The 19,793-nt window shown below is 44.7% G+C and overlaps 1 protein-coding gene across 2 annotated transcripts in view; it reads left to right on the top strand.

Moving 5' to 3' along the window:
- Positions 1-19,793, top strand: part of STRIP1 (striatin interacting protein 1) — a 263,231-nt gene that overhangs the window by 183,185 nt on the left and 60,253 nt on the right. For both annotated transcript variants that reach the window (XM_069238339.1, XM_069238338.1), the window contains exon 12: positions 13,795-13,858. In XM_069238339.1, coding sequence (XP_069094440.1) covers positions 13,795-13,858 — 64 coding nt within the window. The remainder of the gene's footprint in view (positions 1-13,794; positions 13,859-19,793) is intronic.

Here is a 19,793-nt window from a genome sequence, read left to right as displayed (position 1 = left end):
GGTAATAATTCTAGAAGTATAGTGAACACTTGGAACACACTGTTGTAATACTTTACAGAGGGATCATGAGGATTCTGATCCAGCACTGGATTCATGCAGGTATCAAATATTTGAGAGTTCACTTATTGTTTGGCATGTGCTTGACTTGAACTAAACCTCTGCAATAGATAAGTTTGCCATACAGCCGTACCTCAAGGCGTACACCTGAATGCACTATTGTTCAGTTGGGTACACCAAGTAGTTTGTTAAATTGGGGAAGAAGAACTGAGCGGTATATTTGACTAGAAGTTGTTAAGCTAGACCGGTTTAGCTTAGGGTAGGAGTTGCTGCCTCAAGCATTATTGAATGGTCTATATTGGCTTTATATGAATTGGTTCCATCTCTGCTTCTATCAGGCAGTCACAAAATACTGAAGATCATTGATATCTTGGTTGATTTGCATTTTTCTTTCTGAAGTTAATTTTAAATCTAGGAGGGCCTGAAAAAGAGAAGGGAATGTTAAGATTCCACAGCCAGGGCCTAAGGGCCAGGAAGACATAATTAGTGAGGACTTTTTTCTATTCCATCTCAGTTGATACATTGGTTGTTTTAGACATGTGGCTATTATTTCTTCCACATGGTTGTATATGAAGGGCTTGCATACCATTGCCCTCGGGTATTTGGAGAAATATGTTTGTGTGTGTTTCCTTGTAAGAACTCCGTGAGTCCTTTACAATTCTAAGTCTTTCTTGAAGATTATTCCAGTGTCCTTAGAAATACAGGATTCAAGGAAGGATAAGCATGAACCCAAGTTATCTTAAGCTCCTTCTGGGAGGCCAAAGATTTTCAGACTACTCTCTGGCTGTTTTTCACAATTGGCTACCTCTGTTCCAAGTCACGTATCCAGTTTTCCGTTTCTATTATTTTGCCAATTGAGAGATTGATGACATTTTTATTCCAAAAATCTAATTGCATAAGATCTATATATGTTGTAATGCTTTAAGCTAAGCCATATACCTCACACAGGGGTGTGGAATTTAACAAAATATACACTTGTCTAAGGGACAGGTTGCTTCATAAATCTACTTGCCCTGTAAAACAAAATACACTTGTTCCTTTGGTGCCACGTAGTGTAGCAACATATTATTGCACCAGTTTCGTTCTATAAGAGCTCTGAATATAGCCTCTCTGATTATGCCCGGGCTAATACTGTTGTAGAGTTTGAATACAGATCCCTTATATTCCCACCATTCCGCAGATCTACATACTGGGGCTGCTGGAGGTACTAGTAACAAATATTTCGAGGGTTGGATGCCCTTTGAGTCTGTCCAAACCGACTAAGTTGCATGTTTTAGGGGTTTTCATCAGCTCTCCACTAATCTTTTCCCATTCTGAGAAAGGTTGAACATTTACTCCTCACAAGGGCAGAAGTAAAAATTCTTTCAGGGTTGGGGAAAAAAGTAGCTGGAGGGAAAGTAGCTTGTAAACACTTAACAGATGTTCGCATGAATAAATCTACACTTGCATATTTGCTTGTGCTAAAAGGCAGTTCACAAATATTTTAAAGTAGTATGATTACCTGGTCTACTTCTACAAATTCTTGTGAATAAAAGAAAACCATAAATATGCACTAATGCAAGGACATACACCATGGGTGCACTTCTGTGATTTTCTTTAGGAATTGTGCCCCTCATTAGGTCTGGTGTTAACCAAAACCTCTTGTTTTTATGAAAATTCTAACTCTTTCTCTATTTATTGACTAGCTTCACTGTGAGTGATGGCTTTCGCTCTTTCACAAGACACATATCTGCACACAAATTAATTGTATTCAGTGTTAGGAACATTGTGGCAATTTGTGCTTTTTGAGAACAAAAAATATTTTTATTTTTGCCATTGTTTATTATAATTGTGAGAGCCAGGCAGCTCTGACAGCTATAAAATAGTACAAAAACCAAGCCAAAGCAAGACAAGCATTGCCAGAACCAAAAACCTGACCACCAATGTCAGACCTTTTGGCTTTGCTAATGCTGGTTTATTTTAATGTTTCCCATAATCCTGTTACCCTGGTTTTCCATTATCAATATAATTTGGAAATATTAGCATGCATCAACACATTTTACTACAATATGCTGCAAAGAAGTGATACCTACAATTTTTTCCTAGTTGCATTGTTTGTGAAAAGTTTTTTGAAAGCAAAGAATCCTTGATCTTGCTTACAAGATTCTGCAGATATTTGCATGTATGGGAGCATTATACATAGACTCATATTGTTAAACGTTTCAAACATGTTGTATACATTATTTTTTTACTGGAACTACTCACTGTCTATAGTGGAATCTGAGGATTACAACATTTCCTTGGAGCTCTCACCCTAATAATAAAGGCTTTGCATTAATGAACTATAAATACGAGTTTTGAACAGCATTAATACAGGAACACAAACTTTAACTGCTCTTCTCCGATCCATAATGTACTGAAATGGACATGAAAACCTGTTGTCCTTGACTCCAAACAATTCCTGGGCGTCGGGCTATAGGTATTTCACGTCCCTGCTTGTAGTTCTTAAGATCATGTCTGTTGTGAAATCAGTGTTGATTTTGCTTTAAATCGTAGTCAAGATTGGGGAGAAACAGAAGGGTTGTCAGCTTTAGACTTTTTCAGACTAGACGTTTGATCCTTTTCTGCCCTGTAGGTCAACTTTTGGTGTTATTATTAGGTGTTACAAATGGGCCCTGAGCTTTCAGGTCTGTGCTTTGTTCATTGGTACTTTGCTGGCAGTATAGTAGCACAGTCCCCCCAGGCATAACTGACTGTCCATGGTGTCTTGAATTTTGCTATCAGAGGGGAGTGATATGTTGAGGCTGTAGAGTGGATTTTGTTGATGGAAGGCTTCAGCACTGTGTGCCTGTGTTAACGGGTAGAAGGTTGGACTTCAGTGGCACAAAAACATCCGGTAGGTGTGCTGATGCTGGTTGCCCGCTACTAACAATTAAAAACTTACAGATGCGCAGGAGCACTTAGTGTGGTACTAGTATAAGTAAGTATTTGGAAGGCTTAGCTGACAAGTTACAGAAGGTAAGTAACGCCTTAACTGGTAGAGACTATAATCTAACTGCAATTTCTTTACCTTTGAATTCTCCCCAGGTGTCTGACTGAATCTGGAAGATTTTCTTAAGCAGTACCCCTGCCTGCCGGTCGGTGGTGTTGATCGTGTCCGGTGTAATCTGTGCTGTAAATGTCACAGGTCCCATATAAGCGCCACCCAGAGGCACCAACACCAGTTTCTTTTCATGACTTTACACGCCAGAAGAGCAGAGCCATGAAGAACACTGTCAAAACCAAGGCCCTTAAAGGGGAGTCTCTGCCCCTAGAAATTGGTTCACAGAGCAGGGGGGATGGGGTGGGTCAGTAAGGAACCGGACACTAGATGTAGTTCACTACTAGATAAGGCGTTACCGAAGGTAAGTAACTTTCCATTTGATTAAGACTTCTAGCTGCAAATTTCTTCCCAGGCAGGCATGGTGCCTCAGGGCCACTGTTGTGGGAACTGCTCTGCCTAGTGAGTGGGTTGTGTCAAGTCTGCAATGAACTTTGCTGCATCTGTACCATCGGCAACAGCCTGGGAGAGTACAGCCTGGGTTTCTTCCATCACCGGTGGCAATACTTGTACAAAGAATCTCACAGCTCGTGGGAGTAACACCCAAAAGGCATGCGGTGTTCATTGACTGCAATGCTAGGGTGGCTGAAGAAAACATCTTCCCCAATTAATCAAACCTGCTGGATTCCCTATCTAGGAGAGTGGTAGGGAATGTGCTTTGAGAGGTAGCGGCATGGAACACCAATCTCTCAGTGGTGTGAGGTATTGCATCCGGAAGCTTGGGTCCCCGGTTGTGGGGCAATTAAGGTGCACAGTCGTCCTGTTCATAGGAGATCCTGTGCTGGGTTTGGACCAGGTACCCAGTAGGACATCAGTGAGGGCATCATTGAACAGTACTAGGGGTTCAGAGGTTGAAGCCCCCGGTTGCAGCTCCTCTGTCAAGGGATTAGTAGTGATGCCAACTGAGAGCATTTGAAGGTCCAGGACCTCAGCTGCCCCCCTCACCACCATAGCATAAGAAATTCTCTCCTCCGTCCCCACGGTAGGGAGAGAAAGCGTGCCAGTATCTGGAGATGTGTTGAGTCCACTGGCTTCACCCAAGTCCTCACACATGTCCATTTCATTCTCGTAAGGCTGGTATTCTAAAGGGTCCAATGACCCCTGTTGTTCTTCCCTGGGGCCTAGCCCAGAGAAATTGGGCTGAGGATCCGAGACTCCTAGCTCCATAAATTACATTTGTTAGGCAGGGGCCGTTCTGACTCCCAGATATTTGGGGAGGTGCTGAGTTTGCCCAGACACGGGTTCCGAGGAACGAGGCCCAGTATGTCAACGCTCCCTTATTGCATCGAACTACATACGAGGAGAAGTTGAACGCTTCAACTTTCTTTTTTTCTTTTTTTTCTTGTGCCTCGACTTACCCGATTGCCCTTGGATTTCGAATAGGACGACGACTTTAGACTCCGCAACCAGTCCCAGGACCTTCCTCTTTACCGAGACCTTGTCCTGCGCATTTGCGTGCCGGGCCTCCATCAGCTTCAGGGACCACTCCTTCAAAGCCTTAGAATGCATGGCCCAGCACTCCGAGCACGACTTCAGGTCGTGGTCACGTTCCAAACACACAAGGTGCAGATCTGTCACATACATCACCTGATTACAGAATCCGCAGGGGTTGGAACCTGTCTTCCTAGAAGACATTCCTCTACACACCAGAAGAAAACTTTTTGGGGATAAAAAAAAACTTGACTAAAGTCGGAAAAAATGAGTCAAAAACGACTGAGGGGTAGCTATCCTTCAGATCAGGAAATGAAAGAATTGATGTTCATACACCTGGGTGGCGCCTCTATAGGACCTGTGACACCATTTCTGGGTTGGACAATGAAGGACGCTGGGCCTATTGACGCCACCTACTGTACGCCTGGGGAGAATTGAAAGGTAAGGAATCTGGAGCCAGAAGTCTCTGTCAGATTAGCATCGTTTGTCAGTCCTCGTTGATTCACTTAGCTGATAAGTCAGATTTGAGACCCTCGTCAGGCCAAGGATGAACTCGATTTCAAGCAGAATTAGGTGTCATAGAGGTGGTTTACTTGTCAAGGCCTAGTGGGATAAATGATAGATCTGAAGTGCTATCCCAGGTCCTCACACATTGGGGGCTCCTCTGATCCGGTCACAAGATCTGATTACAGCATAGAGATTTAGTGAGTGAGTGCGTAAGCCAGGCTGTCCTACTCGTTGGTTTTATGGGCGTTACTGTCCGTCTCGGATTGTGTGGAGGTAAGTGTAAGAGTCATAGGAGCTTGTTGGGATGAGATTTAGTTGTAACCCACCCTCTAGGCTACAAAGAAGGCTGTTTAGAGTATTTATGAGACATTTAGGCATCTTTTTAATGTGATAAAACCAGCGTATGTTGGTGGCTGCATTTTTAAATCTGTTCTTGCTGACACTTGTCAGAAACTGCTGTTTTAAGTGTGTAATAATTAAATGATTTGTTCCGTTTGTAGAGCGTGGCTTCAGCAGCAGTATTTTGTCAGTCTCACATATCACTGGTTGCCAGGCCTCCTTTAATTGCTTTGGATCTTCCCTTTAGGATGAGAGCTCATGGGCTAGGCAGCCAATTTCTTCCTGTATTAAACCACACCCCACCCGTTTTTGTTGTTTTTTTAACTAAAAAAAAAGGGATCATGCTTCTTAGGCAGTCACATCACTAGCTTCTTCTACAGTGCCAGCATGAGCTTTGAAATCTTGACTCAACTATTTATTTTTTCGAATTCTGAACACTTTAATTCTGTGAAAGCCAAGAAATCTATCCAAGCTTTGTTTTTTTGTATACACTGTTTTTTTTTTTTTCTTAATTAAAAACCGTTAAGCGAGAACATGAATAAGATATCTCAGTATCTGATTGTGATCATTGATCAACCCATCCATATACACATTGTTACATTTGATCCTAATGAAACTGTTCCTACGTCACTTAGAAAGCAAACATATTCCATAAAAAGATAATCATCTTTCAAGTCTGTCAGTATTAAGTATCTGGACTCTAATCCATGTCTTCTTCTATAGATAGCACAATTTATACAGTATTCTCAAGTTAACATGTACCGGATCGTGTCCCTCCTCTCACCAACTCGTCCCACCCAATATACTCACATCAGTCCACAACCTCATTTCACACACCAGTTAATCAAGATTACAAACGTTCTATTACAACATGCGCATTTACTCTATTTTAAAGACAGAGGATATGTTGTTCAATGTTTTTCTTCCTGTAGGAAGTTGGCTCTGTATATACTATTTCAAAGTAAGAAATAGTGTGCACAGATTCCAAGGGTCCCCCTTAGAGGTAAGATAGTGGCAAAAAGAGATAATTCTAATGCTCTATTTTGTGGTAGTGTGGTCGAGCAGTAGGCTTATCAGAGAGTAGAGTTAAGCATTTGTTGAACACACACAGGCAATAAATGGGGAACACACACTCAAAGACAATTCCAGGCCAATAGGTTTTTATATAGAAAAATATATTTTCTTAGTTTATTTTAAGAACCATGGGTTCAAGATTTACAAGTAATACTTTCAATGAAAGGTATTTCACTTAGGAACTCTAGGAACTTTGAATAATCACATTATCATGCACAGTCTTGGCAAAAATGGCAATAAGCTATTTTAAAAGTTGACACAGTGCAAAAATCAACAGTTCCTGGGGAGGTAAGTAAAGGTTAAGTTCACAGGTAAGTAAAACACTTACAAGTCTCAAAGTTGGATCCAAGGTAGCCCACCGTTGGGGGTTCAAGGCAACCCCAAAGTTACCACACCAGCAGCTCAGGGCCGGTCAGGTGCAGAGGTCAAAGAGGTGCCCAAAACACATAGGCTGCAATGGAGAACAGGTGTGCCCCGGTTCCAGTCTGCCAGCAGGTAAGTACCCGTGTCCTCGGGGGGCAGACCAGGGGGTTTTTATAGGGCACCGGGGGCCACACAAGCAGGCACAGAAAGTACACCCTCAGCGGCACTGGGGCGGCTGGGTGCAGAGTGCAAACAGGCGTCGGGTTTTGTATAGGAAGTAATGGGGAGACCCGGGGGTCTCTTCAACGATGCAGGCAGGCACAGGGGGGGCTCCTCGGGGTAGCCACCACCTGGGCTAGGCAGAGGGTCGCCTGGGGGTCGCTCCTGCACTGGAGTTCGGTTCCTTCAGGTCCTGGGGGCTGCGGGTGCAGTGTTGGTTCTTGGCATCGGGTCCCTTGTTACAGGCAGTCGCAGTCAGGGGGAGCCTCTGGATTTCCTTTGCAGGCGTCGCTGTGGGGGCTCAGAGGAGTTGTCTCTGGCTACTCACGGGCTCGCATTCGCCGGGGAGTCCTACCTGTAGTGTTGGTTTTCCGCAGGTCGAGCCGGGGACGTCGGGTGCAGAGTGGAAAGTCTCACGCTTCCGGCGGGAAACGTGAAGTCTTCAAATTCGTTTGTTTGTTGCAAGAAAGTTGCAGATTGTTGAACAGGGCTGCTGTTCATGGGAGTTTCTTGGTCCTTGGTTGCAGGGCAGTCCTCTGAGGCTTCAGAGGTCCCTGGTCCCTGTTGGATGCGTCGCTGTTGCAGTTTTCTTCGAAGTTGGGAGACAGGCCGGTAGGGCTGGGGCCAAAGCAGTTGTCGTCTCAGTCTTCACTGCAGGGCTTCAGGTCAGCAGTCCTTCTTCTGGTTAAGGTTGCAGGAATCAGCTCAGGACACCTTAGGGGCTGGCCTGACTGGTGGGTGACTTCTCCTTGTTTTCCTAATTATCTCCTCCAGCCTTGCCGCCAAAAGTGGGGGCAGTGGCCGGAGGGGCGGGCATCTCCACTAGCTGGGATGCCCTGTGGTGCTGTAACAAAGGGGGTGAGCCTTTGAGGCTCACCACCAGGTGTTACAGTTCGTGCAGGGGGTGGTGAGAAGCACCTCCACTCAGTACAGGCTTTGTTCCTGGCCACAGACTGACAAAGGCACTCTCCCCGTGTGGCCAGCAACATGTCTGGTGTGTGGCAGGCTTGCAGAAACTAGTCAGCCTACACTGGAAGTCGGGTATGTTTTCAGGGGGCATCTCTAAGATGCCCTCGGGTGTATTTTACAATAAATTGCACACTGGCATCAGTGTGCATTTATTGTGCTGAGAAGTTTGATACCAAAATTCCCAGTTTTCAGTGTAGCCGTTATGGTGCTGTGGAGTTTGTGTTTGACAAACTCCCAGACCATATACTCTTATGGCTACCCTGCACTTACAATGTCTAAGGTTTTGCTTAGACACTGTAGGGGCATAGTGCTCATGCACCTATGCCCTCACCTGTGGTATAGTGCACCCTGCCTTAGGGCTGTAAGGCCTGCTAGAGGGGTGACTTACCTATGCCACAGGCAGTGTGAGGTTGGCATGGCACTCTGAGGGGAGTGCCATGTCGACTTAGTCATTTTCTCCCCACCAGCACACACAAACTGTGAAGCAGTATGCATGTGCTGAATGAGGAGTCCCTAGGGTGGCATAAGACATGCTGCAGCCCTTAGAGACCTTCCCTGGCATCAGGGCCCTTGGTACCAGGGGTACCAGTTACAAGGGACTTACCTGAGTGCCAGGGTTGTGCCAATTGTGGAGACAAAGGTACAGTTTAGGGAAAGAACAGTGGTGCTGGGGCCTGGTTAGCAGGGTCCCAGCACACTTTCAAATCATAACTTAGCATCAGCAAAGGCAAAAAGTCAGGGGGTAACCATGCAAAGGAGGCATTTCCTTACACTTCCGATATGCACTGCTTGTGCTGTCTAATCAAACTCATAATCTGCTATCAGGATGCTATGTTTTTAGTGACTAGTTCTCTGAGTTTAAGTGGATAATTTCCAATAAATGACCAATTTCTTAAATTCACTGGTTATCAGTGTGTATACATTTTGGCACCTCAACAGTTTGTTGGAGCCTGTGCTTTAACAGAGTTTCACAGATAATATTTTTATTGTAGCAGGGCTATCTCTGACATAGACGTTTTCACTTGTTAAGATTGTATGTAAAAGCAAACAAGTTACAGTGCAAAGCCTGTGAAATAAATCAGCGGTTAATGTGCCCACTTTAGCAGTTGCAGGTAATGTGCAAGATATACATTTGAATCTGTACAGCTTTTAGCTCCATCTTTCAGTCTAAAAATAGGTTCCATTTCCGTAGTAGTAAATAATTGTTATTAAGTACCAAGATGTTAATCTATAGAGTTTGAGAAAGTTAAAAACACTTTCAAATATATATTTATGTCTTGGCAACTTGTAAAGTGACACATGTCTATCTTTGTTTGCCCAGGTCAGTAATTCAGTCTGGTGACATGTGTTTGACTGTGTTTGTCCTCCTCCAAGTCAGATCACAACCAGGACAAAAGGATTACCTAATTGTCGTTCAAGTGAGCAGTTTTACATTTAGTCACCCTGGGAAGAAAAATATAAGAGCCATTTACCCCCCACCCTTTCTCTTTTCAGGCTGCTATATTATGTAGAAAGGGCCAGCTCCTTCCGGAGACTTTTTTTGCTATATTCGTATTTCCAGCGGTTCCACCCTAAATACCAGTGTAGTGTGCTGGAGAAGTTAACTGTCCACATACTCAGTAATCTGCCACCTAGTATCACTAGTTTAAAAGTGTTATTTTCCCTATATGTAGTTTATTCTGTGCTTTGAATCTTTCATGCAGCTACGTAAGTTTATGTAAAAAATATAATTTCGGATCCGCAAGAAATCTTGTAGGCTTCACTCTCTGCACCAAAAATACTACTTTCTGTTTAACTCCCTTGCTGCCAGGCCTTTTCCCTCTCACGTGGCAGGCCTTTTTTGGGGCTATTTGGGTCAGTTCGCACTTAGGCCCTCATAACTTTTTGTCCACGTAAGCTACCCACGCCAAATTTGCTTCCTTTTTTCCCAAAATCTTAGGGATTCCAGAGGTACCAAGAGTTTGTGGGTTCCCCTGGAGTAGACCAAGAAATTTGCCAAAATGCAGCGAAATTGTCGTTTAAAAAGAAACTGGGGCAAAAGTGCTGCAGAAAAAGCTTGTGCTTTTTCCCCAGAAAATGGCATCAACAAAGAGTTTGCAGTTCTAAAATCACCATCTTCCTAGCTTTCAGGAATAGGCAGTCTTGAATCAGAAAAACCACGCTTTCCAACACAATTTTGGCATTTTACTGAGACATACCGCATTTTTACTATTTGTTGTGCTTTTAGCCTACTTCCAGTTAGTGACAGAAATAGGTGTGAAACCAGTGCTGGGCCCTGGACAGCTAACCATTTCTAAAAAGTAGACACAATTCTAAATTCAGCAAGGGGTCATTTGTGTAGATCTGGCAAGGTTTTCCTACAGAAAATAACAGCTGAAATGAAATATTGAAATTGAAGTAAAAAACAAAAAACAGCAATTTTTCTCCACGTTTTACTCTGTAACTTTTTCCTTTGATGTCAGATTTTCAAAAGCAATATAACGTTAGGTCTGCTGAACTCTTCTGGTTGCGGGGTTATATAGGGCTTGAAGGTTCATCAAGAATCCTAGGTACCCAGAGCCAATAAAGGAGCTGCACCTTGCAGTGGGTTTACATTGTATACCAGGTAGGTATACAGCAATTCATTTGGTGAAATATAAAGAGTGAAAATATCAAGGAAACCTTTGTATTTCCAAAAAGGGCACAAGATAAGGTGTTGAGAAGCAGTGGTTATTTGCACATCTCTGAATTCTGGGGTCCCTATATTAGCATGTGAATTACTGAGCATTTCTCAATTAGACGTCTTTTTTGCTGCCTTACATTTGGAAGGAAAAAGTGTAGAGAAAGACAAGGGGCTCTACCACTTGTTTGTATTCTGTGTTCCCCCAAGTCTCCCAATACAAATGGTACCTCACCTGTGTGGGTAGGCCTAATGCCCGCGACAGGAAATGCAACATGGACACATCACATTTTTACATTCCAAAGAGGCGTGTTTTTTGGAAAGTGTCTAGCTGTGGATTTTGGCCTCTAGCTCAGCCGGCACCTAGGGAAAGTTACCAAACCTGTGCATTTGTCAAAACTAGACTCCTAGGGGAATCTCACCAGGTTCTGATACCCAGAATCTTTTGCAAACCTCAACATTTGGCAAAATAAAAACGGAGTGGATCGAACAACGGGAGCAGATGGGCCTTCCATGAAATGCCCAACATTAATGTGCCCCCATGGACGACCCTTGACCAAGGGGCTGCCCCCTGCCCCACCCCCCCTAAAACAACACAAACACCAATCCCTGGTGTCTGAGTGATTTCTGCCTAAGGGGTCGCACCCCTTGCGTGTAACTGACCTGAAAAAACAAATCTCTGGTGTCTCTAGTGGCTGATCTCCCCCGTGGGGGCAGAAAAGGCCTTAAAAAAAGCGACCCTTGCTCAAGGGGTCGCTCCCCTTATGTGTAATTCAAAAAACAAAAAGAAACTCCCTGGTGTCTACTGGACATTTCTGCAGCCAAATACTCAGAGACATGAAAGGAAAGGTCTTTCCTTTCCTTTCATGCCTCTGCCTGCCCTCAGCCCCCGATCAGAAGAGAAATGCTTTGCATTTCTCTTCAGATCACGCTGGAAGCTGAGCTTCCAGTGCAATGGGAAGCAACCTCTCATGAGGTCAGCGCACAATTGAGCACTGACGTCATCAGATGTCATGGGGTGGAGGGCAGGTGTGGAAGGGAAAGCAATTCCCCTTCCATCCCTGACGGGGGAGCGCTCAGGGTACAGGACGAGCTGCTCTCGTCCTCGGCACAAGCCCCCTGGCCGAGGACGAGACCAGCTGGCCCCAGGCACCCGGGGGGTTCAATCAAGGAAACATCAGTAAGCAATATTAATACCCCAACTCAACCAAGGACACTGACATCTAATGACTTCCCGTTCCCATCACTGTGATTTATCTATACACATTACATTGTTCAGGGTAAATTGTATTTGTTGCATTATTGTTAATGTCAAACTGCCATTATGCACCTCTTCCAAACTAACAGAGAAACCATCCCATATCTTTCAAAATGTAGCTATGATTATGTGCATTCTATTATTTTTTTTCCCAGCACTTCCTCGCATTTAGCCTTACATTTCTAGTACCAAAGAAAAAAAAACTGCAAGTTTGTAAGCCATGCTTGGAGTAACACCAGAGAAGAGGGTGTGCAACTTTTCTACATTTCTTAAGAATGTCCTCGTATCTTGACCATATCCTTAAAAGTAAGGTCTGACAGCATACAACTGTGACAGGAGTGTATCATCCCACTTATTGGTTTGGTTCCATTCAGTGGGGATAGTTTTTTTTGTTTCACTTGGATAAGTCTGAAATCTTCCCTGTCTGTTGGAACCAGCGGTTGTTTTTTAAACCTGTAAACCTTACGTGCTATGTCCTGTCTCCAAGCTACCCTAGCACTAACATGCTGTGCAAAATGTTTGGACTTGAATTCATGACACTGGTTGTGTAGTATTTGTCTTTAATCATAGATCTTTGACACCCTAAATTGGGCAGCATTGATATCAATAAAAATATAATAATACAAATCATTAAGATGCATACATTTGAGGTCAATAATACTCCTGATACTTATTTACTGCTTTTCTTTCTATTGTGATATTCAGATTTTATGAAGCTTGTTTATTGCGTGTTGGTGATATGAGTGGTAAAAGGTGAATTCACTTCACATTTAAAAAAATCAACATTCCTGGTTTTGCATAAATCAGTCACTTTGAAAGAGAAGGGAAACAGCAACAAAAAAGTTAACACATAATTTTAAAGTATACCTTTAGGATCTTATCTAGGGCTAACACACAAGTAGAACATCCCAGTGAGAATATAATTGCCTCAGTTTTTCTTCTCCTGCTTTCTACCCAATTGGAGATTTCTGATTCCCCTTACAAGAATCACATAAGTAGGAAGGGATAGAGATTCTGGTATGTTTTTAGAGCATCACAGACTGGAACATCTATGTCATGAAATGTTTGGCCTTTTTTGATTGCTAAGCAGTCAGATTTTTCAGCAAAGGATGCAAAGACCAGGTGCTAAAATATTTTTTAAGTCACTGAATATGGTAGTGGTGGGTTTCAATTGATCCACCCTGTTAAAGTCTCTTCTGCATGCATGTTGGGAGCTTCTTGTGCCAGCGTGAGAACCAGCTTGTTTTTTGGAAACCTGTTTTTCACTAGACCAGGCTTCCAAAGAGTGAAGAATGTTGTGAATTAAGAGCTTGCTGCATAATCCATTAAAGAGATCATCAGCCTCTGAGAAGCTATGCCATTAAGATTATCATTTTTGTGGAACAGTCTTATTACATCTCCCAGTGCAACATAGTTTCATTTGTGAGTTCACTTAATTACTGTGGTGGGGCAAAGATCATGACTGATGTTCACCAGTTACGTTAGTTTCTTATCAAATTAACCAGGTAAATTTCTTCTGAAAAAAGTTTAAATCTATTAAGCCCTGCAGAGATGTTCAATTTGAAACTACTGTGAAACTAAAAGGTTTTGAGTCCATTCGCCAGCATTGAATCCTCATTCCTCACTTTTGGAATTACTTGTGAATCCCAATGATTGTCAACAAAACAAATCAGTGAAGAACAGATGAATTACTGATGTGCTATGTGCTGTTCATTCTCTGATCTCAAGCAATGCACACTAAGGTGTGCAGCATGCTGCTCCTTGGTCTGTAATGTGAATTGCTTTAATTTGTAGACTTCTTCTGCATATGGTAAATCTCTTTTCTCTTGTCATTGCCAGTGACACTAACACGGTGGTGGGGTTGCCAAGGCCGATTCATGAGAGCATAAGGACTCTGAAGTCGGTGAGTACCCTGGGCTTTCTCATGCTTCGTACATGTTATAAAGAAAGCTTCAATGTTTGCATGTGTTGCAGGCCTTTGTAGGGGTGGGATGGTTAGTGCTGTTGGTAGGGTGTGATACATTTCTGTTATTTTAGGATTGTTATTAAAAGAAGAGAGCTTAAACTCATAAACCTATGTACTGTCTGTCTCTCATTCTCTACCAGTGGCTACCACTCCTTTTAACGTTAGCTTCCTTAATAGCTGTTAATTTGTGTGGCAGGAACCACACACGCAGGTTTTCTTTTTGCCTAGATATGCACCCTTCCCCGCCATAATCATCCTTGCCAGTATTCTGTACCCTCTCCTCCCCACTGTGGATTGAAAACATTTGACTAAAGTTTTTTGCTGTTTTTCACACTCTTCTTCTTTTTATCTTGACACTTAGGGGGTCATCACGACTTCAGTGGTCTTTTCTAAAGACTGCCGAAGCCGTGGGTGCCACAATACCACCAGTGCTGGCGATATGCGTGGTGCCCTATTATGACTTTTCCGCTGGGCCAGAGGACGGAATCAGCGTTTCCGCCCGGTGGCCCAGCGGAAAAGTCACATTAACATTGAAGCCGGCTTGTAATAGAGCCGGTGGCAATGTTGATGTGCAGCGGGGGCAGCAGCACCCGTCGCACATTTCACTGCCCGTAATTCGGGGAGTGAAATGCGCGATGGGGCTGTGCATGGGCAGTGCCAGGGGCACCCCAAGTCCCACTTACTGCCAGCCTTTCCATGGTGGTGTTTACCGCCATGGACAGGCTGGCGGATGGGGACTCATAATCCCTGGTGGATTATGACCGCCTGGCGGTAGGCTGGCGGTACCGGTGGTATCACCGTGGCGAATGCACCACGGTCCTAATACGCCTGGTGGACACTGCCAGCCTGTTGGCGGTACTACCGCAAAGAACTGGCGGGGCAGTCCGGGACCTCTGGGGTCCTAATGACCCCCCTTAATGTTGCATTCTTTTCATTTATTCCTCCAGCTGTTGACAAAAGATGATTTGCATGTTCCCTATGTCTCCTGTCTGGGGAATAGCAATCTGCTACACCTCTGCACTTTTGACTGTACTACCACTGATATGTGTTTTTTTCAGAATGGTCTGCTTGCACACGTAGAAAAGGTTACTCTATTCCGGGAGGAATATTGAGCACCCTTCATGTCAGTGTAGCAGCAGGCCTATCCTGTGTGGTGATCCTCTTCACTGGTTCTATGCAAGTTCTTGGAGTAATGCTATTGAGTGTAACAGGTTTCAGGCTGAAAATATTTGTATCATGTATAAATGTAGAACCACAGGCATAGAATACTCCTACATTCTAGTATTGGGATTGGATGTTTGCAAGTTGTTCTGCCTCAAAAAAGTCTCCCGTTGCAAGATCTGGGGTGACTCCTCCTTTTGTTGTATATTGCGCATTGGTACTGACTACATCTGGTTCTGACTTGTACCAAGTGGGCTGAGAGTTTGCAATTTCCTGAACATGTTTTCATCAGCCTGGTTCAGTTACTCCTCAAACCCACCTCCTTGGATTTGAGTGCCGGTACTTTGTCGTCCTGATGTGGGAAAACCTTTTGCAGCACTGAAGACTGGTGTCGACAACCCAGGTTAAAAACCGCCTCCAGCATGTCCTTGCCAGAAAATGGGTGAATGGATGGGCATCCTTTGAAAATTACCCATATTTCTGTTCAAAATATTCTTGGGCAGACCGCCACAAAGTGTGCAACTTCTTCCAGCCCCCAACCATGACGATATCTACTGTCTGTCATGCCTCACCTTCAGATCCCAAAAAACCCTCGGCTATCGAAGGGCATGGTGCTAGGCACACAATAGAATGTACCTCAGAAACCCCTGGACATCTTTGGGGAAGAAGCCTCCCTTAGCTTCACATAGCAGGAAGAATCTGGCCTGTCTGGTCTCCCAGCCATGCAACTGACCAACCAGTTACGAGGCAGTATCCTCGAATTAGATTGACAACGAGCAGGTGGAGGATGTCTACCCGGCACTCGTACAAAGACTACGCCCACTTTTGTTAGTATACCATTGGCCCCCAAAGCCTATGTCACCAAGCCAGGGCCACAAAAGAAGTCCCACACTGAGGGAGACCACTGATCCTAAGGGAGTTGGATGTTGAGCTCTGAGCATTGATGCAGAGCCCAGAGCCATGGCTGGCCTTGAGTTCTGTTAGGCACCGACTAAAACCTTCAGAGCCAAGCAAGTCTCCATCCAAGGGTGTTGAGCTTGACTGCCCCAATGAGTCCAAGCACCATCAGTTCTATCCAAAGTCTGCACCAAAGACTTCATCAACAGCAGTGCACAAGACCCTGTTGAGTTCTAAACTAGCCTTGATGCCAAAACCCTGCTCGATGCTGAAACCGAGTGAATATGACCTTGAGGCCTCTATCCGTACTCGGATCAAAGGACATCAAGGCTCTGATCCTTGAGATGCTCCAACACGAATTGGACACCAGACAGATGCGACTGTCTATGCACCCAGTTACAGGCGAAGTCATGTCGAAACTGCCTCTGCAGCTGCCTAAAAAGTCTCTTCCGATGAAGAGGAGACCAGCCTTCATAGGGGAATCTTCTTCCAGGTCTCCTTCTCTGAGCCGGCACCAAAGAGACATAAGGACCTAGTCCTCTTCTCTGACACGCAGTCCACCTCTGCCTCACGCCATGTACGCCACCCCCCAGTGCCTCTGCATAATTCGTCAGAGGGGTCCCCTCTTTAATATTCAGAGGCAGGTAGACCTCCGAGCCACTTTGACCCATATGATGAGCCCACAGGCCAAGACACCACTGATGATCTCCGGGATGACTTTAATATGGATGCCCTAGGTGTCTTCGATCTTGACCAACACACAATAAGGGCCTCATCCCCTGATGACACCACGGTATATCATGAGGTGATTCAGAGGGATGCAGCATATCACAAAGTGGACATCCACATCTTTGTGCAGACTCATAATCCAAACGTATTGTCCACTCCTGCCTCTGACAATTTTACGGATCCTGTTAAGGAAAGAGTAGTGAACCAGAGGGATGAGAAAAAGTTCAAAACCCCTCAGTATAAATGGTCTTATCAAACATCACCTGTCCCTCCTTCAGGAAGAAGTGCATGCTCTCCTCCACAGACGGGTCCTGTCATATTGGAAGTGAGCAGAATGGTGGATCCTGGTATGCCCAGATGACTCCTGTCGCTAGCAGTGGTCATTAGATGGGAGGGAACCTGATGATATATTGGACATTAACAGAATCTTGCTGTGAGGACTTTTTCTGTGCATAAGTAGGGCATACCTGGCCCCCTGAACTGAGATCTTGACCGTACTGGACGGACCGAGGAAGGACTGCCCTCCTGCATCATGGACCCAGCAAAGAGCAGCTGCACCATCATGGACTGTGCCTGCTGTATCCTGCTTAAGGAGTTGTAATCGCCAGAGCCCAGCCAAAGCCAAAAGATTCCAAAAGCCAGCTGATTGTTCTCCTCTTTGCAGCACAAGGACACAACAGCTGAAGGAGCCCGTTAGACCTTGAGGGGACTAATTATCGACCACGGAAGGATTGACCTGTGACAGTGATACTGGAAGGCCAGTAGTCCAGTGGCGACTGGACTTCTGCCAGCACTAAGAGGTCTGCAAAGGACATTGACTATCTGACCACAATCTCCTCACCTACTTTCTGAACTGAGGAGTAATCGCAGCAAGACCCCCGTCGACCTCATTGCTCCCACAGCATTCGTTGAGCTTCTTTAAGCATCCTTCACCCTTTACATCAGGAACCCTTCCATTGGAAAGCCCTGCTAGGGATAAAAGTGCCTGAAACTGACTGAAGACTGCCTTCTCTGCTGAGGTAACTGTTTCTGAGGATCTTGCTGGTCCCACTGACTGGTTGCCTACTGGAGTTGGTCACTTAAAGTGATTCGAAGTGATTGTATTAAAACTAGCCCAAACCTTTTAGTGAAGAGGTTTCTAAGTGTCAAATTCTTTGAATTTGTCAATGCTTATTTACAGTTGAGTGAAATGCTTTGATTTAATATACCTTGTATATTCTATCCCCCCGGAATTCTCCCCTGGATCTTTTGGATGTCTAAAAATTCATATAAGTAGTCTATTTTTATAAATTTGTTTTGGATTTCTTTAGTGTCTTTTCGATTTTTTTTCTTCAATTGTTTAGGAATAGTTTAAATGCTTTTACCCTGGTTCTGTTGTGTAATCCTTGCTGCTCAGAGCCACGGCCACCCATGGTCGAGCATAAGTTTTGACAAACAAACCTAAGGGTCTTAATGGGGTTGATAAGTGTATTACACAGTGAGGTCGTACAACCACACCATATAATGCACCTCTTTACCTCATAGAGGGCATTCACAGCTTTCACTACTTTGACGATTGACTGATTAAGAGCAGCAACAAGCTGCAAAATCTAACACACACTCAGACAGTGTTGTCCTTGCTCCGCAGTCTGAGCGTCACCATAAATGCTACCATGTCCCATTTGCAGGTTCTACAAACACAACCCTTCCTTGTGTCCGTATTGGATGCCATTAAGGGGAATGCTTACTCCTGTCAACAGAGTCACAACTTTTCAGCAGTTGCTTACTCTTTTTCTGTTCATTCAGCCTACAGTGTGGACTATCATGCGCCTTCAAGGAATGATGGCCTTGTGCATTTCCCTTGTTCCACACACAACTCTTCACATGCTCCCCCTCTAATGTGCCCCGCAGTCCAGTGGTTGCAAGCGGAGGATTACTGGGAGGATCCAGTATCGGTACAGGCTAAAGCACAAGTTTTGTTACAAAGCAGGCCTGGTGCAGATCCAGTAGGTGACCAACACCACAAACCCTTCTCTCACTGGCTGGGGCACTCAACTCAACATCTTCTTCGACATGGCCTTCTGTCGTCCCAAGAGGCTCTCATTGAGGCCGGACCTTCTCACGCTGAGGCAAGGTCGATTGAGCGATCAGGATCCCGGCAGCTGAGCCTTGTGATTTGGCACCAAAGGTCCTAGAAATTGGGTAACTCAAACTTCTCTTCCAGGGGATCCTTATCAATAGTCATAAGAAATTAATGGTCCCGCCCACGGGTGGGTACCCTGGAGCACGCCTTAAATGTTGTTATATGTGTGTGTGTATGTATATATATATATATATATATATATATATATATATATATATGTTCGATGGCATGTGTAGCTGCAGAGACACATGCTGTGCACATCCCGCCATCTGGTGTTGGGCTCGGAGTGTTACAAGTTGTTTTTCTTCGAAGAAGTCTTTTCAAGTCACGAGACCGAGGGACTCCTCCCATTTCGACTCCATTGCGCATGGGCGTTGACTCCATCTTAGATTGGTTTTTTTCCGCCATCTGGTTCGGACGTGTTCCTTTTTGCTCCGTGTTTCGGGTCGGAAAGTTAGTTAGAATCTCGGAAAAAACGTCGGTATTGTTTGCGTTCGGTATCGGGTTAGTTACAACAGATCGTCACTGAATTTAGAAGAGTTCCGGTGGCCCTTCGGGGTTTTTTCGATCCCCCGTCGGGGCCTGGTCGGCCCGGCCACGTGTGAATTCAAGGCTGATGGAACGGACCCCATTCCGCTTCTGTCCAAAATGCCATAACAAGTATCCGTATACGGATCAGCATCTGGTCTGTAACTTGTGCTTGTCCCCAGAGCACAAGGAAGATACTTGTGAGGCCTGTCGAGCGTTTCGGTCCAGAAAGACGTTAAGAGACCGAAGAGCCAGAAGACTGCAGATGGCGTCGACGCCAACAGAACAAGAGCGTTTCGAGGAAGAAGAGGAAGCTTTCTCTATCCAAGAGTCGGACTCGGAAGAGCTCGAGGCCGAAGAAACGCCGAAAACCGTGAGTAAGACGTCGAAACATAAGACTCACGAGAAGTCAACAAAAGCCCAGGGGACGCCACC

Source organism: Pleurodeles waltl, chromosome 6, assembly GCF_031143425.1.
Source record: "Pleurodeles waltl isolate 20211129_DDA chromosome 6, aPleWal1.hap1.20221129, whole genome shotgun sequence".
NCBI lineage: Eukaryota > Metazoa > Chordata > Amphibia > Caudata > Salamandridae > Pleurodeles > Pleurodeles waltl.
Note: the sequence above shows the minus strand (reverse complement) of the source record. Positions and strands in the feature narration are given on the sequence as shown.